At 37.8% G+C, this 25196-nt stretch overlaps 2 protein-coding genes across 7 annotated transcripts in view; one reads left to right on the forward strand and one right to left on the reverse strand.

Annotated features, from left to right (window-relative positions):
- The window catches only part of LOC112143711, a 5557-nt gene extending 2734 nt beyond the window's left edge, over positions 1–2823 (forward strand). The window contains exons 3-6 of the mRNA XM_024267882.2: positions 1150–1255; positions 1398–1432; positions 1503–1555; positions 1668–2823. Of these exons, the coding sequence (XP_024123650.2) occupies positions 1150–1255; positions 1398–1432; positions 1503–1555; positions 1668–1811 (338 nt within the window). The 3' untranslated portion in view covers positions 1812–2823. The remainder of the gene's footprint in view (positions 1–1149; positions 1256–1397; positions 1433–1502; positions 1556–1667) is intronic.
- A 7908-nt stretch (positions 2824–10731) lies between these two features.
- The window catches only part of grik5 (glutamate receptor, ionotropic, kainate 5), a 115316-nt gene continuing 100851 nt past the window's right edge, over positions 10732–25196 (reverse strand). For 2 of the 6 annotated variants that reach the window (XM_024267740.2, XM_024267739.2), the window contains 5 exons: positions 23685–23850; positions 22696–22921; positions 18440–18568; positions 17447–17613; positions 10732–15371 (listed from right to left, as the gene is read on the reverse strand). In XM_024267740.2, the coding sequence (XP_024123508.1) occupies positions 14766–15371; positions 17447–17613; positions 18440–18568; positions 22696–22921; positions 23685–23850 (1294 nt within the window). In that variant the 3' untranslated portion in view covers positions 10732–14765. Of the gene's footprint in view, positions 15980–17446; positions 17614–18439; positions 18569–22695; positions 22922–23684; positions 23851–25196 lie in introns of those variants that run through there. The other 4 variants (XM_024267741.2, XM_036215807.1, XM_036215808.1 and 1 more) reach the window with 4 other exon arrangements.

The following is a 25196-nucleotide window of genomic DNA, read 5'->3' on the forward strand; positions in this document are numbered from 1 at the left end:
ATTTTCTAGGACATAGTTTCTGCAGAGTGCCAGGAGTTCATTAGAAATTCACCTCTGAGTTGTGTTTGGGGGGAGTAAGTCTTCCGCCTTATCCTGTCATCCAACTGTTTACACTTAGCTTAGAGCCCTTCATAACCCCCAAAATTGATGTTATCCAGCTGTACAGTTGTGTGCCAGATACCAGCTCAGATGAGGAAAATGAAGACGTACGTGAATCTAGTCATATATAAGTGGATGCATCAGAATAGAGCCGTAGTAGCGTGTACTTAACACTTAAAAGCTTTTTCAGACAGCATTTTTTAGTCTGCTTCTGATTAACAATTTAAATTTAAAACAATTCTCAGAAATGCACATTTATTCTTAATTTTCTTTATATATGTCCTCCATCATGAGCAAATAGCACAAGAACCTGTTAAAAAAAACACCAATTTTAATCAGAGTGGGTCTTTAAATGTAGATACAGATTATAAAAATAATAGTTTGATCATGGGGATAACATACAGGACATGCTCGTTTGAGCCAAAATCCTCCAAAATATTAACATTTTTTTTGGCAAAAAGAAAGAGTTTCAAATGACTTCTGATCAGTTTCCAAAGTGAGGTTCTCTTCTATTTTGAACTCTGTGAACTTTTATCCAAACTATCCCGGGGGATGTGGTGGTGAGTAATCGACTTCACTGGAAGAATGACTAAAACTATCTTTTAAGAAATTTGCAGAGCAAGCTTCCTGGTTCCAAGAACAATGGCAAAAGAAAAGATGATGTCAACATTAAAACACTTGTTTATGGTTTTTGCAGCAGATCTTCGTGCAGCAGAGCTAAACCACACTTGGTTGGTCTTCATCAGAACTTGCATGAGTGTATTTAATCCTGCACAAAATTATCTGTTAGAACCAAACCAAACAAGGCTGGTGTGTGTATCATCGAACAGAACCTTGGTTCTTTGAGCTCCTCTGTCCAGTCAAGTGTCAAAAACATTGGGGTGGTGGTTGACAGATCATTGGAAAGACATTCTAAACAAATAGTCAAATATTACATGTATCATCTAAGGAATGTAGATTTTGTACCCATGTTCCACAAATAGTAAAACTTTTAATTGAATCATTTGTTGTTAGGTGTGAATTAAATTAATTTGTGCTTTCTTTCTGCAGAACATGAGCCGATGTCAACTGGAATCGTCGCTGCTATAGTCTCTGGTTCCGTGCTGCTGCTGCTGATTGCTCTGTCCGGCGCTGCGTACTGCATCGTCAGCAGAAGGTGAGTTTCTTCATGTCTGCATTTGAACCCTCAGTTTAGTGATAACATCCCGATGACTCAGTTTCATATTAAGTCTTCAAGATAATCTGAAAGAAAAGTTTTGACATTAAAATGTTACAGCTGTTTTGTATTTTTCTCACAGACATAATCATTTGGGTCGGGTTCAAGTCCGTGTTGGTAAGAACTTAAATAATAACATGTTTCTGTCTGTTTCAGTTCCTTTTAATAAAGCTGGCTATTGTTTCAGATTCGTTCAGATCAACAGCTGCAACAATCAGACCATCTTTTCTTAGAACGCAGGTGAACTTTCTTCCTCATGCTACATCTACAAGTTCTGGTTCATCACTTCTCAGATTGATACAGATAAACTTCTGGGAAAACTAATGATTTTTTTTTTTTAATGCTCATTTAGGATGTGGTCTACTCTGATGTGAAGCTTAAAGGAGTCCAGTTTGGTGCTTCATCGTTTGATGACAAACCCAGAGTCTCCACTCAGGTTGATGACGTCACGTACTCTGAGGTCACTGTTTTACGGCCAACGAGTTTTCATGTCTGACGCTGCTAAGGACAAATCGAGTCAAATTGAGTGGGGAAACCTATCTTTATAATTTACCATCTGACTTGCAATATATCTTTCAGTGTGACAAGGTAGCTTTTATGTCTCTCACTACACAAGTTTTTCTGCTAGTCCAGTATAAACATTATTTAAAAATGCACTTTATGGATGTTTATTCCAACTGTAAATACTGTTTTAAATTAAAATTCTAACTATTGCAGCTCATATTTCTATGAGCTTTACAGATGTGGCATTAACATGCCAGTTTGCATAGAAAGTGCTATTAGCTTTTAGCACAAAGAAGAAGTTAGAAATTTTGCAAGCATTTTTGAAACACTTGGACTTTGTACATTTCTCGGAAATAAAATGAATTTATTAGGAAAGTTGTTTCATTGTCTGTATTTTTGAGCTTGGAAGTTTTTTTGTGTAGATCTTTGTTATAATTTCAATAAGTAAACTGCTCAAGATTCACTAAAATCCCACTCCGATCATCTATTGAGCTATTTTAAAAGCTTTCCCAGTGTGTTTATGGACGAGCCCTCTAGCTTACAGCCCCTCACACTCATTGACTGCATACATCAGAATGGAGCGGAGCAGGAAGATTGTGGCCTGCCAATTTTAGTTTGTACATAACAACTACAAGCTTTTTCAAACAGCATTATTTTCTCTGCTCCTGAAGCCATTCATAACAATTTCAATAAAGAGATACACAAAAGTGCAATTTTGAGCTAAATTTTCTTCAGATATGTCGTCCATTATGCTAGAAATACCACAAAAACATGTTAAAAGCATAAAAGAAACCTCATAATTTTCATTGGAGTGGGTCTTTAAAGTAATCAGAATATTCATAATACAGCTCACGTTGGATCAGCTTGTTAAAACAGATTTCTTATTTTCTTTAACCAGTAAAACAATGTCTGATGTCACCTTGAGTTTCAATAAAGTAGAAGCAGATACAAAATTTCTCTCATTCTGTAAACATGTTTGCCTTCAACAAATGTCAAAGTGGCGTGTCTGACTGTTTCACAGGTTGTTATGTGATCTTTAATGATGGTCCTAACAATAAATAATGTGGTAGAGAAGTCATTGCAACAGTTTGGACCAGCAGACAGTCTATTTCTGTTGTGCTGGAAAAAGGAGGAAGATGTTAAAAAAAAGAAGTTAAAGGAACAAATTTGTGTAACAAGAGAAGTTGATCAACCACCATTGCAGGTCAGTGTAGAGCCAAAGGTAGCAATACTTTCAGAATTTTCAGTAGTTTTGTCTTTTGTTGAATGGCACTTTGTTTTTAGAATTTCCCTAAACTGTTTTTTAGGAAAATTTGTTTTTAGAATTTCCCTAAACTGTTTTTTAGGAAAATTTGTTTTTAGAATTTCCCTAAACTGTTTTTTAGGAAAAAAAAAACCCTCATTAGATTATGCAGATTCCTCCTCCTTTGTCTTCTGCTGTTCTTACTCAGCCTGTTGTTGTTGTGCAAACAGGCTGTGTTCAAATCTGAACCTGATTGAAAAAGTGTCAAACGGTCTGCAAAGTTGCAATCTCAGTTAGTTTGAACCCCAGCAGTCAGAAGCGCTCTCTGCTGTACAGACAGCACTTCCTGATGAGGTGATTCTGCGAGTGAACTGAAGGAAACAGATGTGTCAGATGTATCGCTGCTCTATAATGTGATTCAAGACGAGATTATTTTCTGCTTAGGAGTGCTTGATTTGTGACACACTATTCTATCATTTTCTTTTTAAGACAATTATATCAACATATTTTTAAAAACTTCCTTTTTTTTTTACAAGTTAGATATGTTACAACATGTTGTACATCTAGTTTTTCCTATACCTGCTGCTGCTATAGTAAATATTTCCACAGGCATAAATCTTTTGAAAGGGCAGGAAACAGAAAAAGATGAGATAAGGCTGTTTAAAGGAACTGGTTAAGAAGGCGTTTCTTTTTATGAGTTGTGACAAAAACAACTGCAACAATTTCCCCAATAGAGAAGAAAAGTTCTCCTCAAACAATAAAAGCACAGGAAGTGCTTTAGGATCTTGTTTTCTTATCATAAAAGTTTTATTTGTTTATAACATTTCATTAAATTTTAAAAACCTGGAAGTTTGAACATTAACGTAACCTCAACATAAGTTATTTGGAAACAGCGGTTAGGATTTGTCGGCCTTCTGACATTTTTTTTTAAAAAGTCACAGAATGTTTTTTTTACTCAAACCTGTCTCCTGCTGCCAGTTATTGAGTGGACAGTCCCCTTCTCTGGTGGACAACACAACATTATTTTCACTAATAAATAAAAACACAAAAAATGTGTCTTTTTTGCATTAATTTTTTTTTTTCATTTTTGGGACAAAATCAGAGGTTTCGAGGGTTTCTTCACAGTATTTCTGTTCTTCCTGTTTCTAGAAACGTTTCTGTCAGCAGTGATTAGCAAAGCAGTATCAGTTTAATCTGATCATTGCACCAGTCTTGCACTTGAGGAAGTCACTGTCTGTTAGTTCCTATCATGACAGTACAATATTTTTGGCTGCAGTTCATAAACAAAACAAGAAAGTAAGTTAATTAAACCACATTGAATTTACTAAAAAAAAAAAAGGGGGATCTACCAGTCCTTCAGTCCAAAAAGAGTTTCCCTTTTATTTTCTATTTTTTTTTTTTTGTAACATAATCAAGCATAAGTTTTGCTCCCATTCAGTTCTTCTCTCATCCTGTTCTTGTTTGTCTGATTCTTGCTTGATCATAGAGTGAGGTAGTCTGTCTCATTATGTCTTTGTCTCCACCTTAGGAGTCCAGGAAGTACACCATCACTGCTAATGACAGCTGCAATTACTAAAACGATTACGCAAACATTGTTTGTAACTTCAAGTTTTACTGATGTTAATTTCAAGGCAGACTAAAGGAGAACTAATACAAAGTTTTTACGTATAACATAGGAGAAAATAAGAATTTGATCCTTTTCTGATTTTGTAGGTGTTTCCTCTTAAAAATAAATCATCCTAGTAATGGTATGTTCATTTGAACAGTGGAAATCACAAAACAATTTAATAAATCAACTTTAAGTAATTTATATAAATGTATTTACATTCCATTGAGGGAAAGAAGGGCTCTTCTTCTTCTGGTTTTACAGCGGCTGGCAACCAACTAAAAAGACGCATTACCGCCACCTACTGTTCCGGAGTATGGGTCAGAAAGCAAGCTCACAATCTAGAACCCCCCAGGAAAAAAAATAAACAAAAATTATATCCTATTATAGATACCAGAAGACTTCAAAAAATTAAAGACAGGTTTGATCTCCTGTGAACTTTTAGGGGTTTTGGTTCTCACAGACCAGTAAGACAATCCTAATCAGCCTGTTGTCTAAACTGAAGACACCTGTTTGAAGTAATCACCTGTAGACAAGACACCTGTCCACAGATTCAATCAGACTCAAAACTCTCCAACAATGGAAAGACTTTAGAGCTTTCAGCGTATTTAAAGGAGAAGATTGTAGACCTGCTCAAGACTGGAATGGACTACAAAACCAACACTGAGAAGTTGGGGGTTAAGGTGACAAAATACAAGAATTGTAACATTCGGTTCCAACAAGATGTCAACCTGGTGGGGTTTCCATGAACATGAAAACAGTGGGAAATGGGCCTAAAAAAACACGACAAGAGTTAGTTGATGATCTCAAAGTAGCTGGGACAACAGTCACCAAGAAAACCATTTGTAATACTTTACCTTGCAATGGTTTAACATATTGCTGTGCTTGGAAAGTCGTCCTTTTAAGAAGACACGCGCAGACCGACTGAAGCTCGATAATAAACACCTTAAAGATTTAAAGAGTGATTGGGAGAAGGTTTGTGGTCAGATGTGACCAAAATGGAGAATGACAAGAATAGTATCCGCACTGTCAGGCATGGAGGTGGAAAAATGATGGTATGGGGTGTTTTTCTGCAAACTGCTACTTCATTAAATTGATGGGATGATGGACAGAGCCATCTAAAATCCAATCTTGAGGGAGAACCTCCTTCCCTCCTTAAGCCAAGAGACTTAATTGGGTTGTGGATGGGTCTTCAACTGGATAATGACCAAAAAGAGCACAGCCAAGTGAGGAAAGGCTGAAGAAGAATCATAAAAGGGTCATGGAGTGGCCAAGCCAGTCTTTAGACCTTGATACCTATGGAGAGCCACCAAATCTTCATGATTTAGAAGTCATTTGGAAAGACAAGTGAACAAAGTTACGTCCAAGCTCTGTATTTGCTAAACAGAGTTTTGCTTATTTCCTTCACTGTACATAATTAAAACTTAAACCAGACATTTTAATTTCTCTCAAATTGCTGCCAGAAAAGTATAACTTACTGTTGCTTTGAAAATTGTGATGCACTTCTCATCTGCTTGCAGCAATCTACTTGACTGGTTGAGAAACCCTCTCAATCCACAATGTAATGTTGCTCAGTTTAGCGGTTAAATTAAAGCCCGAACTGTTTTTCTGCTACATGAAAGTACGCTGCACAGTGTTGCACTGCGTGTGCCTGAGGGGGAAGAAAGATTATTCAAGTAATTAGCAGACTTCTTAGGCACTTGCATCTATTTTCTTGCTTTCTGACACTGTGTTTATCTGCAGGTGCCTTCTGCAGCATCTGAAGTGAAAACCTAGCTTGAAGCGAGTACACACTGGGACACGATGTAACCCTGCAGTGCCAGTTCACCCAAACACCAACATATCAGTGAGTCTCAGTTTTAGTGAGATCTCCTTCAGGAAGATGAAGATAAAACTCAACATACTTTAATGGCTGATTTTAGAAGACATAATCAGGACCTGTAGAAACAACAAACACAGTATTACACAATGATACATTTACATGAGGTATTGTTCCTCAAAATTGTATATTTTGTGTTCTTCCAAAATAGAAAGTTTTCACTTGGATGATCATTCCATGCTGAGAAATCTGTGGAGTCGTATCATTACTGTCAGGATGAAGAGTCTCATTGGTGAAAAACCAACGTGTGATCTCGCAACTGGATTTTACAGTCTGATGTGAATTTCAAATTAAAATTAAATTAGGAGAGTGAAATTATTTATCGTATATAATGGAAGACTTTCTATGGTTTCATCACATGGTTTTATTCAATCAATTTAAGTAATATCATTTTTATTACTCCTGATTCCTGAGATGTTACACTTTCATATGAAAGCTTAGACTAACAAAAGCAGATGCCATTTACTGAAAGCAATTGTGATATCACCAAGAGAGATCACGTTAACTGTGTTATGGAGATCCTTCCCTTTTCACCAGTCCAAACTGCTCAATGGTTAAACTCACATCCTAAAAGCTGACAGTGTGTCCGATTTTTCACAAAGACTCGTTCTTTTCTAGATTACAGACCCCCTTTTTTTTCACAGTTTGATAATAAATTCAGTCTTTCTTCCTGTACGATCATCTTAACTTAACAGCTGAACAGGTAAAGCATTTTTGGGAAGGAACTAAAATATAACGTTACATAAAGCAAAGCTGAAGTAGAAGGTTCCTCTTTCCTGAAGCCATCAAAGAGAAAAACAAACTAAAACCTTCCTGTTTGCAGTCTGACAGTTCAGTGCTGGGAAAGATGGAGAAAGAAAATGTGATTTTTATGCACTCTTTGCTGCCTTTCTTGTCAAAGTTCTAAGAAAAAGAAGCTAATTCTACAAAAAAGTTGCACCTCAAACTCTGTATTTTTAAGTTAAATGTTATGTGCTAAAATTTTCATGTAACTTAAATGAAAAAACAGACTGTCTAATATTGAAAAAAATCTTGAAGACAACTATAATAATAATAATACATATTATTAATTACCTTTCTCTGAACTCAAAGTTGCCAAACAAATTTAAAAACACCAATAAAACCTGAAAATATCAAATTGTATAGTTTCAAGTTGAGAAGAGCCAAGTCCATTTCAATCTAGATAAATAGTTCAATCTGAAAAGGGGAGTTTAACAACTGACAACTGAAAGGTTTGGAGCAATGCTCTTTACAAAAACCAAAAGGGAATTCCTGTTTTGTTTCAAAAAGTAGCAAAAAATTCCGCTTTGGGATAAAAGATAGTTTCAAAAATGAAAGTAATTACAGTGAGGCAGTCACAGTTGGTGCTGCTTGAGGTTTTTTAACCAGTAGAGTCAGTGCTATTTCCTGCTATTACAAGACAATCACAAATAAATGCAGTCTGAGTTTTATAAAAAAAACATTGTTCAAAAGCTATGTTGCTGATTATTTTTTCATGTAATAATTGAAGTAAATTGTTGCATAACGGCACAAAGTTGTTTTACTTTCTGAGAGAATCAGCTGGTTTACGTTGTGTTTGTAAGCACTTCATGACTGGTAGTGCAGCTTTTCTCCACTTTAGAATCTTCAGGAATTACATAAATTGTGTAAACGGCTGAAGAGCTACGCCAGAAGAAAGAATGCAAACACTGTTGTTAAAGCTCGTGTTTTTTTGACTGACAGGTGTGAGCGCAAAGTCCACTAAAACGGCTGAATTCCCTCAGTAATCCCTAACCGAGAAAAATGTTTATAGTGCGGGACTTTCTAGTGTCCTGGATTTTAAAAGCCATTTGGACGCCACGCTCACAGCAAATTGGACGCCAACGATTTACCCAAGTAAAAACCTAGTAAATATGAACATTTTATGAAGAATATTTATCATTCCACTGTGCTCTAATCCAAACGTTGTTCACTTTTCCCTGTATCCCATCAGGGGTCACCACATTTGCATTTTCACTTCACACATTTGGTTTAGCAGCTTTTTATTCCAGATGTCCCTCCTAGCACAACCCAGCACAGGTAGACCCAGACTCAGGACCTCCTGCAGCGACATAGTTAGCCAGTAGAAGAAAGGGTCTTGCAGAGGGACCCACACCGGAGTACCACTGCATGATTTATAAAAAATATTAATCAAAATAATTTTTTTTCAGATACAAAATTTGTTCAAATGCAATGCATTGTGGTCTATATTTTCCAAACTAGTGAGCATTAATGCACACAGGTTTTTCGACAGAGAATTCTGGGAAATTTCTAGGATTCTGAATTTTGGAATTGTAGATTCAGACAGCCCAACACATTGGTGAATGCACTATATTGTGCACTAAATAGTGAGTGGTGAAGGAATTTGGTCACAACCCATAACTCCACAGTAGTTTGTCTGACCTGTTTGCCTAATTATTCAATTACACTCAAATATGTTTGAGCGTTAATGTTTAATTAAAACTGAATGATGATCACAACTAATGTTAAAAAAAAGAAAGAGATGTTCTTGGAAAAGTCCAGTCAACAGCCCTCAACTCTAAAATGCTGTGGTAAGATCTTTAAATTACTGAACATACATGGAGCTTCGCAAACAGAAAAAAATGAAACAAAGATGCAAACTGGAACAGTGGGGCAAAAAAAGTATTTAGTCAGCCACTAATTGTGTAAGATCTCCCATTTAAAAAGATTAGAGAGGCCTGTCATTTTTATCATAGGTATACCTCAACTACGAGAGACAAAATGAGAAAAATATCCAGATAAATCCCATTGTCTGATTTTTAAATAATTTATTTGTAAATTATGGTGGAAAAGAAACATTTGATCTCCTACAAACAAGCAAGATTTCTGTCTCTCATAGACCTGTAACTTCTTCTGTACCATGATCTTCTGTCCTCCATTCGTTATCTGTATTAACTGCACCTGTTTGAACTCGTTATCTACATAAAAGACACCTGTCCACAACCTCAAACAGTCACACTCCAAACTCCACTATAACTAAGACCAAAGAGCTGTCGAAGGACACCAGAAACACAATTGTTCACCTGCACCAGGGAAGACTGACTATGCAACAGGTAAGCAGCTTAGTGTGAAGAAATCAAAATTATTAAGAAATGGGAGACATACAAGACCACTGATGATCTCCCTTCATATGGGGCTCCTCTCAAGATCTCACCCTGTGGGGTCAAAATGATCACAAGAACATGAGCAAAAATCCCAGAACCCCACGGGAGGACCTAGTGAATGAGCTGCAGAGATCTGAGACCAAAGTAACAAAGACTAACATCAGTAACACACTACAACACCAGGTACTAAAATACTGCAGTGCCAGACGTGTTCCTGCTAAAGTCAGTCCATGTGCAGGCCGTCTAAAGTTTGCTAGAGAGCTGAACTTTTTGGTAGAACTCCACTGTTTGGAGGGGATAGAATTCTGAGTTTCAGCCAAAGAACTTCCCACCTGTGAACTATGGGGGTGGAAACATCATGTTGTGGGGGTGTTTTTTTTAGCAAGGGGAATGGAACAACTGATCTATGAAAAGGAAAAAATGAATGGGATCATCAGATCTTGAGCTTAAATCAGTAAGGTCATTGAAGATGAAATGTGACTGGATCCTTCAGCATGACAACCATCCCAAACTCACCGGTAATGAAGGAGTGGCTTCATAAGAAGCATTTCAAGGTCCTGGAGTTGCCTAGCCAGTCTCTAGATCTCAACCCCATAGAAAATCTTTGGAGGGAGTTAAAAGTCCACGTAGCTCAGAAACTGCTCTAGAGGAGATCTGGATGGAGGAATGGACCAAAATACCAGCAACAGTTTATGAAAACCTTGTGAAGACTCACAGAAAACATCTGGCTGCTGTCATTGACAACAAAGAGTATATAGTAAAGTACTGAGTTGAACTTTTGTTATTGAACAAATAATTATTTTCCACCATAATTTACAAATGCAATTTTTTAAACATCAGACAAAGTGATTTTTCTGGATTTTTTTTTCTTCATTTTGTCTCTCATAGTTGAGGTGTACCTATGATGAAAATTACAGACCTCTCTTATGTTTTTAGGTGGAGAACATGCACAATGTAATCACATGAAATTACAGTGCACAAAAGTGCGTTATGATCTTAAACATGATCAGAAATAACTGTGTATTCACCAAAACAATGACACAATGTTCAAGTTTTTATTAAAAAAAAGAACTTTGTGCGTCTTGAGGTTCAAACAGGTCGTCCTCTCTGAAGATCATCGGTTTAACTTCATTGCAACACCCCTTCTCCAACCTTTCACCCACACGCACACAGCAGAGCCTGCAGCTCTTTAATAGCAATAATAACAATTTCATTATATTATTCATCAAGTTAAACAATCCATTTAGCACTATCATAGAAATCTGAAAATATAACAAAGAAAATAACAAAAGGAAAGCGATGTGTTTTCTTGGTTGAATAACACATCAGACACTCAACTTCAATCGTTTTGTGACCGTCCCCTTCCCTCACAGGTTTTTTGGGGTTTTTTCTTCTCATCATTAATAGTTTGTCACTCTTAAGTACTTAAGCTGCAGACATCCGCTTTAATATGCGTCTTTATGCCACAGACGGTTTGAGAAATTTACATAAATCTAAAGACGTTGCGCACAAAAACTGTTAAGCTTTCAGACTTTGCTCGCTAAAATACTCAGCGATAGAGATATGATTGATAAGTCGGCTATTGTTTGTGCACGTCTGTGCTGTGGCGGCTTGGAAACAGGCTGGTGTTGTCTCGTCAGCATCCTGAACAAAAAGAAAGAAGTAAACAGAAACACAGAGAGAAGCTTCAAATGCAGCCGGTGTGACATCTAGACAAAAAGCCAAACATGTGCAAACAATGCTTTCACTCATTATCTGCAGCACAAAGGTGTCAACAAATATGCTTCACTGCAAAATGCACAATAGACTCCACAGTGCAGTGGTATTGTTTTCACAGCTACTAGCTTTGCTGCTCACTTCACATTTTCTTTGTGTTTTGGCTGATGAAAGGTGACGCTCTGATATGATACAGTTCAGAAAAGGCAGCACCCTGAACTAAATCAGGGATTTCCTGAGAGGAGGGTTTTGCTGGAAGGTAAACTGGAATTCTCTTTCTGTCCAAAACAAAATAGATTTTTGAAGAGGAGTGGAAGCAAATGGGAATACTTAGGAAACTTAATGACAAACAGGCTCCACCAGCAATGAGTCACCAGCCTGCAGTGATATTGAACGGAGAGCAGCAGCAATTTGACAGGCAGTCTCGGCCGCCACCTGCTGGGTGGTAAAATTATGCATGAAGGAAAATCATGGGTACACAATGTTAATGAGACGTGGGAGGCAATTTGACAAAAACACAATCAGCAGAAAGGTTAGAGTTGTCTCGTTTTTTTTTTTTATTGACCATGCTCTCATTTGACAGCATGTGCTTTGAGTTACTGCAGCTCACATTTGGATGACTCTCTGGAAGATGCTGTAAATGTGACTTCTGAGATCTCTGACCTCTGACTGCTGACTCAGCTGAAAGCTGGCTCATGCATCGCTTTAAGCCTCTGTTTCATGTTCCATCTGCACATCTGTCTTTCCTTCCTGATCATTTCAATTCCGCATACAGATCATTCTTCTCATTAGCTACAGACAATGTAGGGGTTCTGGTCCCCCTTCCACACTCAATTTCACCACAAAATCCTTTCTCTCTTCTATAACTCTTCTATAACCTCTATATAAAATATAAGCAGGAGTGGATATCAAGCGCATGCACGTGCATGAATGTTAAGATAATGAGATTTGCGAAAGACGAGCAAACAGCTTTTTAAAAAGCTGCCGGTTTCTGAACTGTATCTGTGTAATTATCAAATTTCAACAAACATTAAAGTGATCAGTTTCACTTATTCACAGACAAAAAAAGAGCAGCAAAGCCGCATTTGCATGAATGAGATGATTGAGCGGCTCAGAAGCTAATATTGAAAGAGGAAAGATGTTATCTCTGAAAGCACTTCTTTAAATCAGACAAAAGTCTAGTTCCATTTAAAAAGATGAAATTAAAACAGCTGGGTACATCAAATTTCAGCAGATATTACAGACATGGTAATAATTTAATATATTGAAAGGGACTATTTTCAGGCACAGATAAGTTCTCTTAAAACGGAGGGCGTATGTGGGACTAATATAAAATAAACTGAAGTTTTGACTTTAGTAGTGCATCTGGCACATTGTTAAAAATGTATTGGCTATTCGATTTAGTATTTTTCTAGGAATTAATGTTCCACAATGGTAAAATAAAGGAGAGGCTCATAGGGCATGAGGTGTGGAATCACTTGAAGATGGAAGACGGCATCAAAAGTTTTTGTACCCTTTGAAAAATGATAATCAGTGACATGACATTAGCAGCACCAAAGAGTACTGGTCTTTACATAACAATTTTCTGTCAGAAAAGATTGGTCTGATCCATTAAAGTGGATGCTATTTTGTGATGTACCAGGAAAATGGTTGAATAAGAAGCACTCCTACTGTGGTAATAGCATTCTGTCACAGCAAATACACTTCAAGCTGGAAACTGCACCCTTGTGCATTGAAGAAACTCTTTAGGAAACCGCTTGAAGGGCACAAAAAAGAAAAAAAAAAAAGGAGTGAGACATCGACACAGGCACCCAAACCTAAAACTGATCAAGCATGTAAACTATGCAGTGGGATCCACAGAAACCTCGTCTTGAATGCAAACGTCAAACCTGCAACCATCTCCTTCCCAGACACTCCCTCCTCTGCTGGATTAGAGGTACTCTGTAGACCAAAACTGTATCAGGAAGTCGGCTTTATTGCTGCAGCTCGTTCCTGCATGTTTTATAAATTCCAGATAGTGTTGGCTGGATTTTAAAACCCAGTTGAGAAGCAAAGTAGAAACATAATTAAGCTGACATTTCCTTTGCAGTTGAAGTGGGAAAAAAAGAGCTATTTGTTCTAGGATCTCTTTCATCAGCACCGTCATCCGTCCTTTTCTTGAGTGAATCCCAGTAAGGATAATAAATAAACGATCAAAAAGCTTCAGACAGCATTGACTAGGCTGGGTTTCCCTTTCATTCTGCCAGGAGTTAGCTCTGTGGACAGCCAAATCACTCTGGTGAACGGTGAGCCAGGGGGCCACAGTTTCAGCCTGTTGGCGCATGAAGGCCCTTAAAAGATGCCCAGAATTAACAGATCAGGACAGATCTAATAATGGAAATAGTTCAGGCTAGGATTTCGCATTCGAATTCGCTAGCTCTTTCCATCTTCTCTCAGTTCTTCGCCTCCTTGCCCCTCTGGCTCACCCACTTTCTCCGTCTTCCCTTCACTGTGTGAACAGAGGAGGGAGAAATAAAAGAGCAGAAAGGCTTGACGAGCCTTACTCTGGATAACGAGGGGCATTAATTTTACATTTTTATTGCTACAGTAGTTCTGCCTTCCTTTTTTTGTGGCTTTCTGGTTATCTAACATTGTTAGAAGGGCGCTGCAGCAGAGGACACGCTTCTTATTTTAGAAGTTCGACGCAGAATTACAAGGCACACAAATGTTAGAGGCGGCAACAATATGAACTTTGCTGTCACTTAATCAAATTTCCCTGATTCTGTCAGAGCCGCTCTGGGGCAGGGGGAGGGACACAAAACTCCTGAACACAATGAGCTGTAGTCATGATATGATCCACCATAGTGTCACACATAATCTGTATTTATTTCCCACTTAGAACAATAGTAACAAACCAAGGACAACAAAAGAAATCAAACAACAGGAAATAATTCTCTGGAAGTCTTTTTAGCTGCTGTTGTTTTTTTCAATCACATACAAACATAGTATGTCCTCCAGCAAGAAGAAATCTTCTTACCAAAGGGCCAGCTGGCTTCCAGGAAGTGTCAGTGGATGAAAACCGGCACATTGGAGTCTGAAAGGGAAGTCAGACAGCGGTAAAAAGCCAAAGGACAACATCCTTTGGTCATGTGCAATTCCACTCCAGTTTGTTCAAACTGAATTTTTCCTCAGAGATGCAGATCGTCCAAGTCAGTTCTGGATCTGCAGACCTGCAGAAATGGTCCTGTCCCATTGATTCATTTCCTACAGTTATTAATGTTTTTCACCTCATTTAAAAACGTTAATTTTTCTGTGGAAATACAGGTTTCATAGCAGCACGAGTCCCACAGTGACATCACTTATCGAAGCCTCTTCTCCGCTCAGTCCTGGTCCCCCAGCAGGTCTGTGTTGGCGCTGCTCTGTGGGGGGGGAATGGGCTGAGGCGTGTGAAGCGGAGGGCTGTGATGCCGTCGCCTGGGGCTGGGCCCCCCTCCCCCCTCACTGTCTGTGTTGGATGAGGATGGGAGTGGGGGTGGAGGTAGCCGGGGCAAGGGGGCGGACGAAGGGGGTATTCGTGTTGACGTTGACCCTATACTGCCGCCGGACCGCAAACTCTGAATCCTTCTACATTCCTGGCAGATCCGTACATGGGTGCAGCTGCGGCTGGGCAGCAACACCGGGGTGGGGGCAGGCGGAGGTGGGGTGGTGTTGGCACCTAGTGGATCGTCTAGGATCCGTTGTGGTCCGGGACCCAGATCTGTCCCTGCCGACCCTCCCGTCAGAGGGCCAGCGCCGCTGTACAGCTTGCCGTTGCTGAGCCGCATTTCCCGGACCAGACGCAGGGGTCGGGGGGCTCCCAGAGCGATGCGGGTGGGATGGCGCAATGCCGCCGAGCTGCTCAGAGGCCGCCGCCGGCGCATACGGGAAGTCTTTTTACAGGAGACGGCGTTTCGCAGCTCTGTGATCATTTCCTGACAGACAGACACCTAAAGTGAAGAAGGAGGGAAGGGGGGAGAGGAGAAGACGAGGGGGGAAGGATAGGGAAAGGAGGCAGAGGTAGAGGAGATGCCACAGACACAAAGTAGGCAGGCAGCACAACAGGGCAGTGGAAAGACAGAATGTAAAAAGAGCAGAGAGAAGGCAACACAAAAATGAAAAGAAAGAAGCAAAAGAAGGAGGCGGCACCAAAACAGGAAGAACAGACACCAAAAGAAGTTGATGGGAAACAGAAATGGTGGGAATGATGAGGAGACGGATAGAGATGAGAAGATATCCAAGGAGCAAAGAGAGTTATTATAATCTAAACACAAAGAACACCAAAATGCTGTTTAGTTTATGTGCTCTTCATTATGGTGCCATGAACAGACAGGCAGGCCTGCACACATATAAAAGCCCTCACTCAAACGCAGTCATGTGCACAAACACTCACACACACCATTAGTCTCTTTCATTGCTCCAACAACATGACTACTGTTTTTCGAACACATGACAAGCAACCACATGTCTGCTACAGACAAACACCATCTTTGAAATCATGATCAAAAGTCATGTGCTCACATAAACAGAAACAGTACTCGTTATTGGAGAACAAACACTGATGATGAAGTGTGCGTGTGTCGGAGAGAGAGAGGGAGACGCACAGTGACATGGGTGAGGAGTAATCCGGTAATGGGAACGAAGAATACCAGCATACATGTGAGGCATGTAAAAGAAGATACATCATGACATTTAATGCCAGGGAAAAATATCACTATTTTATGCAAGCAAATATTGGCATCTCTCAATATTGCTTATCCAGTCTATCATGATTAGGGGTGTAACGATTAATCGATTTATATTCCTACAATCCAACCAGATTAATCTGTCTGACCTAAATAATTCAAAAATCATTTTAGAGATATAGATATTCGAAAATACCATTTGGATTAAGTCATGGTAAGTTTATTTACTATAAAGTAAAAAGTCCCATCAAAGTGGACAACACACGTGATGGCAGCAAAAAATGATCAATCCATCATTACAGCATGGAAACACGTTTTTGACCAAATCCGAATTCTTCCCCTGTCCCTCCAGCTTCTCCCTACCCCTCCAATTGTAGGGTCACTTTAAGAGGTAGGGGTGTCTGAGAAAAAGCGCTTTTCTTCACGTGGGTGTGCGCTAAAGCACAGAAGTTTACCTTTAAATGTAAGTAAAGACTTTTTGATTTAGCATGACCTTTTAAAAGTTATAAAACCAAAGTTGTTATGTATTTCCAACTATTGATGACGTCATCGAGTGGGAGTGGGTTTCTGTGTGAATTTAGAAACACTATTGTTCCATAACTCTACGTTTAGAGGGGTAGATGTAGAGGTGTAGGGATAGGGGGAGAATTCCGATTCGGATTTTAAATTTTGCAAAGACTTGTGACCGTACAGTGTGGTAGAATGTTCTAATAATGTTACGTTTGTATTATTTTTACGTGGAAAAACAACAGTGCGATGAACTTTATGAAACTGAATTGTGAATAGATTTGCCATTAATTCTTGTTTACTTATTTGTTTTATTTACACTTGATTATTTTGCAAGAAATACAAGAAATCTGTAAAACTTCACCTGGAATGTTCAGTACCAGGTACTTATCTCTATCGCACTGGTTGAATTTTTTGCTAAATTTGATTTTAGGTCAGTGAATCGGATCGAATCAGATTATTTAAAAAATGAATCAATATCGACTATCAACCACAAATTATTATATGAATCAAATTGTTGTTTAAATGAATCGTTACACCCCTATGAGTAACTCACAAACATCTGCTGCCGAACTATTAAACACTGAACACTTGAAGGCCACAAACAGGAAGAGCATGCAATCAGATCCTTTTACTTCTATTCTTAGACAGTCAGGAGTCACATACTTGATTCTCATCACATTAAACAGTCAGGGCCTCGAATGTTAGGGCGCGCACAAACATGTACGAACAGACACAGAAGCTGGAAAAAAAATCGTCCTATTCTGTCACTCAAACACACTCGGCAGAGTAACATAATAGAAAAGGGTTGGCGGGATGCCATGAGAACCTACTGGGGTGTGTCTGCGGGGTCGGCGAGGGCAGGTATGGGGGCATACCTCATCAGTCTCCGCTGAGCGACGCGTCGACCACACAAACTCCATGATGGCCACAAATACGGCGATGATGAGACCGCAGATCAGCACCACAAAGATGCCCCCAATGTTCTCCATGCCCAGACCTGAGAGGAGAGGGCATGAGACACGTCAGCACTCCAAGACCACAACTCCAGAGATGTTTCAACTAACCACTGTGAGTTGAAATGTCGTCAACCAAATGAAACTTTTTGTCTTTTCTATGTTCAAAAACTATAGTTTGGGTCATTAAACTTTTGGAGTTTTTCCCTGCAGTATAAATCAGGCTTTCACTACAGCAGACTTGGGAACTGTCCATGGTCCTGAATCAGTTCTTTTAAGTTTCAATAGAGATACATTAACTACTAATACATGAATTAGATTTTTTTACATTGTATTTTTTGAAATATCAAAAAACAAATGTAGAATAAATTGCATTTACTTACATTTAGCATATAAAAATTAAATTGTGTTCATTTTAAGTTAGTTCACTCACATTTACAGTTTAAACCCCAGGTATTCCTATTCTTTTACAATCTGTAAAATACAAAAACATGCTATTTGTAAGTATGTAGTAAATTTAAAGCTAAAATCCTAGTAATATTTTGTAGATCGAGCTTTAAATAGATTTTTATACAACACTATCATTTGTGAATTTTAAAGTTTTTGTTTTTTCATTAGGAAACTGAGTATAAACACTCATTGATGCATTTAACACATGAATAAACACACTCCCACTAATGAAATTCACATTACATAACATCAGAGACCAGCCTAATACATTTGGGAAAGTGGAGTGAGCTAAACACCCTTTAGAGGGACACAGGGTTAGGCATTAGCCATTAGCTGCATTACAGCAGTGAGTGAGGAAACCATTACTGGGGACGTTAGAGTGGAGGAGGAAGAGGAGACGGCCAGATGCAGTCAACTCACCCTTGGCACGGTGGTCCTCCTCTTTGGGACATTGGCTTCCCTCCCACCACCTCCTCTTCAGTATCTCCAGCCTGTTATTCTCCTGCAGCTGGAGGATGGCCAGAGTGATCTCATCTCTGAATGGAGATCCTGGCAGATGACAGGGAAGCAAGATAAGAGCCAGTGGTGGACAAGGTGCAGCTCAAGAGAGGCTATTTCAGAAGAGTCGGGGGGGACAGGAGGGATTGTGAGAGGGTAGAATGGAGGCACACAAAAAAAGAAAAAGAAGTGCTGTTATGGCTTTGAAGTAGATACAAGTGATCTTGTGGTGAATAGAAAGAGGGGATTAGAGAGATAAACGACAAGATTACAAGCACAGGCAGAGACGGCGTACAGCTGCTGCTCACGCACAAATCAACATCATTATGAAGGAGATTCTCGAGAGCGAAGCAAAGAACTAATAAAAAAAAACTGAGCAGACACACTTTAATGTGAAGATGTTTTCTTAACTACCATAGTTTCATGCAACTATCGAGATCATGTGAAGAACACCAACACCGTCTAGGACAGGTCTGCAACCTCAGGCTCTAAAGTATTTTGTCTCTCCAATGGAATTCTTTGGCTTTAAAAATTAAAAATAGGTCAGGGTTAGTTTTAGTTAATTTATTTTAGTTTAGTTTTGTCATATCAGTTTAGGTTTTTAACTGATAACTGAGTAAAATTCTGGCAATTGATTTAATACGGTGGCCATGAAGTGCAAATCACATGAACAAATTACTTGACAAAAAAACATTTTAAAGAACATTATGAAAATGTAAAAAAGTAAAACAAATATTTTTAAGAAAGAGAATTACATTTTAGAAAACAACACTAATTTTCAGAGACCCAAATGTAAAAAACAAAAAAGAAGATTTCAGAAAACAAAATTAACTTCAGAAGACAAAATTAAATGTTAAAAAAGAAAAACATTAAAAAAAAAGAAATGTTGGAAAACGTTTGTTTTCTGATTTTTTTCTTTTTTTTTACTTTTTCATTTTGTTTCCTAGAAATGTTTTTGTTTTCTGATATTTTTTGGTTGTTTTTTTATGTTTTAGTTTCTAAAACTTGGTTTTGTTCTTTTTTTTACTTATTGTGATTTTTAAATGTTGTGTCGATTGACTTGTTGATGTGATTTGCACTTCAGGGCCACCGTAGTTTAATTTACTGTTTTCATATATGAATACATTATGTTAGATTTGATTTTTTTTTCCATTTAAATTTCAAGTAAATGTACTGCAGCAGGAGGATGTTATTTCCCAACAGGATGTATTTTATTTTGAAATAAAATTCTTGAAAAAAGCAAAAGAATTTAAAATTGAATTTTTTAGGAAACATATCCAAACCCTGTTATCGTTCAATTATATCAAATATTTAAGAGATCATTTAAAAACAGAAAAATTTAAAGGCCACAAAAACATATATTTATGGAAACATAATATGCGGCTCTCTGTGGGTTTTGGTCATTAAGAAACAGGTCCAAATAGAGCTTATAGCATTGAAAGTTGCAGACCTCTGATCTGGGAAAATCATTTAAAGGTGTTCTTTGGCTTCATGGGAATAACAGGAATTCTGAATTAAAAAGAAACTAAACTAGCTGCAGTTTTTGAAAGAGAACACATTTGGCTTTGAGCAGTGAAATATTCAGTACGTAAAACATTTTAAGCAAACTGTAGCGTAGTGTCATGTCTCACACTATTTCCTGGATTTAAAAACTAAAAGAAGAGAATAGCTTTCTGCAAAGAAAAAAAAAATCAATAACTCCTGTTTGCAAAAAGTGTTACACCTACATGAATAGAGAACGGTAAAGTTTTCTTGATTCTTTTTAGCTTTAAAGCATAATGTGTTTCCTCCCTTAGTCTTATATCTCCTTGTTTATGTCAGCTCCAGCGCTTCATTCTTCCACTCCACCGATCAATGACAGAAAGTCAAGCAACGACTGAACTCTTCCTGAGAAGAGATCTCTGTGATTTAAAGAGCTCTCCCTGTGTGCTACACATAAAGAAAAGGATAGTGCACAAGTGCCGCGCGTGTGTGGAATAACAATTGCCTCCATGGTCATTACTTACAGAATAAACACCTACAAATCCCACACTCTTAGAAGAAGAAAATCAATACAAACTTTTTCAGAACTAATTGCACAACTCAGCTCCAAACAGGTTTCTTTAAAAAAAAAAAAAAAAAAAACAGATCACACGCAGATGTTTGTCGTTCCTGCTGCGCTTTTTTCCCCTTGTTGTTTTTGTAAAAGTTAAAAGTTTTAGATCACTGGTGGCTCCCTGTCACTCATGCTCTCTGTAGGAAATGTTCAGTCTCAGCAATACTGCGCAACTCTTGACAACAGTTCAGTTTGCTGTTGACTTTTTTTTTTTTTTGGCAGATTTAAGAGTCCACTTTGTTTCCCCAGAAGTTCACTGGGTCCTCTGACAGTTGTAAAAGCTCTTAATAATCCTGTCACAAACTGTTAGAAGATAAAAAAAGGACACAATTCTTCAAAGATTTATTCTTTGGAGACATCACAAACAGAAAGTCTCACATCTGAGCGCCTCAAAAAGTCCTGCATTAAGGATCTCAAAGAGAACAAAACCTCACATCCTTGCAGGGAATGACTGCCTTCCTTTTCAGGATTGTTTTTACTGAAATACTATGTAATAAACCTTTTATATATATATATATATATATATATATATATATATATTCTAGCCAACTGAGGCTGTCTAAAGGCATAGAAACAACTATATATTGCATTACCTGTGATACTGCAAGTGTGAAAACTGTAAGCTGAATGTGGCTGTTGAAAATGCCAGAGCTGATAGCTGAAAATGCTAAAACTGATGGCTAAAAATGCTGAAGCGGATAGCTGAAAACTGAAAAATATCAAATTTTGCCAAAATAATTTTGCAAAAATATTAGCTAATCTCCAAAATTGTATAAATGACTTTAAAATGGCAAATTTTGACAAAACAGCTAACTTAATGCTCAAATATCAGCTAAACTCCAAATTAGTCTAAAAACTGGGAAAATGCCTAAATTATTCAAAAACAGCTAGTATAATGGTCAAATATCAGCTAAACGCTTTAAAAACAGCAAACAATGTCTAAATCAGCCAAAAACATCTAGTGTGTTGCTAAAATAAAAGCTAAATGCCAAATTACACCAACAAAACAGCAATTGCTGAACATTTTAAAGTTTGAAAGGTGTCACTAGCTGAAAGTAGCCTATAGGCTGTATGTGGAAGTTCATAACTTTCAAAGTGCACAAAGTTTTTGAAGGATTTGAGCAATTTCTCATTCATTTCCTAAGTGGCATTTTTGATCAACATTTCCAAACTATAAAGTTTATGAGTACTAAGAATACAAGAATTTATGTCCTGAACATTTTGATACAAAGATTGCTGGAATCGCTGCAAGTGTGATTACGTTTTCACATGCTAAAAAAACGTACGGAAAGGAGCAGGAGAATCACTTTAGTGTGAATGCTATGTAAAGCATAAGTAAACAGAAGCGTCATTGAAAAATAAAGATATAATGCAAAATATAACTGTAGTTTAACAACAACTTGGATTAAGGGGTCTAAATAAGTTCTTCAAAAGGGTAAAAAAACTGATAAAACTTCTTCTCCACTGTTTTTGTGACGTTTAAGACTTGATGAGGCTAATCATCCACCAAAGACATGACATATTCTTGTGTTTAAAGCCATTTTATGCACAATAATACTAACACAGCTTGTGGAAATCCTCCCAGAAATGTCCTAAAAGATGCATTAATTTGTCTTCTTGTGCAAAACAGAATATTTTGTCTGATAAGTCTGTGATTCATCTCTTTCACTCTTTTTAGGAAAAAACACTGAAAGTTCTGCAGATGAGAGTCTAAGTGAGTCATCTGGTGTGATTTGAGGATAGATTACTTTGAATCTTAAACATTTTATGACTAATCCTTAATTCACACATTTTAAATGAATGAAGTTGTTCAAAAATAAAATATATTTTGAAAATGTCATTGTGTTTTTTTCTCTGTTAAAGGAATTGCAGACTTGAATTTTTGCAATATCTTTCACTATTATAATTATTTATTTTGCTTTTAATTTAAATAAAAATAGTTTGATTTCACTACTGAGAACCATAGAGTTTAAAACAATGCTGTATCTGTCTAAAAATTGTCATTTCCATTCACTTGGTGCATTCATTTTGCTTTAAAATACACAGAAATGAAGTTGGAAATGTGATATTTTCGAACGGTTACCCAGTGGCATGCCGATGCCGTAGCCCTTGGTGTCCAGCAGGCCTCCGATCTGTGTGAGGTTACAGTTGAGGCCGCGATGATACTCATTCATAGTGCTCTCCATCAGAAAGGCATACTTGGAGTTGAGTACACGGGCGATTCCCTCCTCTGTGCTTTTCACAAACACACTGGGCTGCTTGGAGTACATGTAGTTCCACATCCGCTGGTAGGTCTGATAACGGGAATTCTCCAAAAAAAAAAAGACAGAAACACAACATGCTAATGTTGCAATGTCTGTGATACTTAGAGCTTCCAAAAATTAAATAAACATCTGCCATGAAATGAGAGTGAAAATTTAAACCAAACAGATGCTTTTTACAAATGAACAGGGAAGGAACAGAAAATCCACTCTGGTAAATCAGCTCACAGTAGATCGTTGAGCTCTTGACAACATATGGCGAGCTCCAACAGGATTAAGTGTTTTAAGTGCACAATTACACGTTGTATCTGAAAATGTGAGAAGAAAGGAAAAGAGCAGAAAGGGTAGCATCTGTGTGTAAAAGTATGTGTTTGTGAGGATTAAGCATTGAATGGGGTAATGTGCTGTGGCAATGAAACCAGCTTATGTAGGCAAACACAGCCTGCTCTTTTCTTACGGTGTATCCTGAGTTCAAACAAACAGCAGAAAATGAAAAAACAAATGCCACTTGGCTTGTAGCCATTTCGCATGCATGTACACAGAAAAGTAAACGCCACTTTTTTAAAGCCTCACCTACACACATACCCATAGGCTAACACACCTACACAAAAAGACACAAACACACTATGGCAAACACAGATGTCGACTCAGATGCCAGAAGCATTTTCCTAAATCAAACACAGGCGATCAGCCGCATAACAAAACCGGCCACAACTGACCAAAAGAAGCTCAGTGGACAAATAAAGCATTTAAACACGAGAACTTCAGAAATATCTGTAGATTACAGTGTGTAATGTGTGGTGAGCTTTACCATGAAGAAGGTCATGGTGCTCCCTCCGTGAATGGTCCCGTACTCGATATTGGTCTGGTCGGCCAAGTCGTCTGGAGACTCGATGGGAGCCTCCATCCTCTGGACGGTCAGGAAAGCCGCCAGATTGGCCGTGTAAGAAGAGATGATGATGAGAGTGAACGCCCACCTGTGATGGAGACACGAGAAGGAGGTCAGTCACGTGGACTTACATGATTTCATCCCAAATAATTTTGACCACAAATTTAATTCAGAGAGAAAATCCTCAAATCACTCAGCGGTGTCATTGTTCTCCTCTTCTCTTCCACTCATTGTTACCACAGCTTTTAGTGACAATTATTGAATATTGAGCACATTCAAAGTCAATGGGTTACTGAAGCAGCACCCCCAGACTAGTACTTCTGTCAGTTTGCATCATTTTTTTAATTACTGTCCTTCAAAATGGACAATATGTGGCAATATTTCTGGAATGTATGAGATTTTTAAAATGAAAAAAAACAACAAAAAATGACAAAAAAAATGCTATTAAGGTGTATGTCTTAATTAACATGGAATTGACTATCTTAAAGAACTGGACTCATTGACTCCTCCCCCCAGGTGTCCCAAAAATACCCGCCGGCTCCATAAAAACATAATCCTAAAGACTTATATTGAGAAATAAGGGATGTCGGAATTCCTTACCTACTCACTATATAGTGTGTTTCTAGTTCCAAATTCCCAAATAATAATTCCCCAAAAGTCTTTGCAAAAAGCAGTGTTCATAAATGCTCACTACATGAGCAAATATAGACCACAATGGATTCTGTTTAAACAATTTTTGCAAAAAAAATTAAATTAAATAGCTAAAAAAAAAAATAGATGTTGTAAAATGTTTGTATTGAATAAGTTTTCACTCTGTGAAATCTGTGACATCATATCCACCATTTGGAAAAAACAAAACAAAACACAATTAGTGAGAGTGTCTAAATTGCTTTTAAAATCCAGGGGCCGAGATAATCCTGCACTATATAATTTTTTAGTAGTTAGGGACTAAAGTTAGCCATTATCATTATATTTACATTTTTTTTAAACATTTTCCTATTTTTTTCCAATAATTATTAAAGTTATAAACTGGACAATCAGATGCCTGAATTAAAGTTTGTGGTCTCACATTGAATGTACAAAACATGTGGTTTACAGATTCTGCAGAGTCTGCTTTGAAGTTGAAGGGGTGTGGCCTTCCAACAAGCTCACTCCTGATTGGTAGGAGCAGTTGCCATAGAAATGACTCAAACCAACTCAGACTAATTACAGCTTACTGATAATTTCTGATCCCAACATGGCGACTGAAATTATTTAAATTTGTTGGAGCTGGAAGCCATTTATTTTTATGGTTGACATCATACTCGCTCGGTCCAGTTCTCATATCCAGTCAATAGTGTGAGGAGAGCTAATTATCCTTCCTTTTTACCGACATAAGCAAAATTATGTCGACAGTCATTTTAATCTATTGAAAACACTATATTACCAAAGCAA

Source organism: Oryzias melastigma, linkage group LG16, assembly GCF_002922805.2.
Source record: "Oryzias melastigma strain HK-1 linkage group LG16, ASM292280v2, whole genome shotgun sequence".
Classification (NCBI taxonomy): domain Eukaryota; kingdom Metazoa; phylum Chordata; class Actinopteri; order Beloniformes; family Adrianichthyidae; genus Oryzias; species Oryzias melastigma.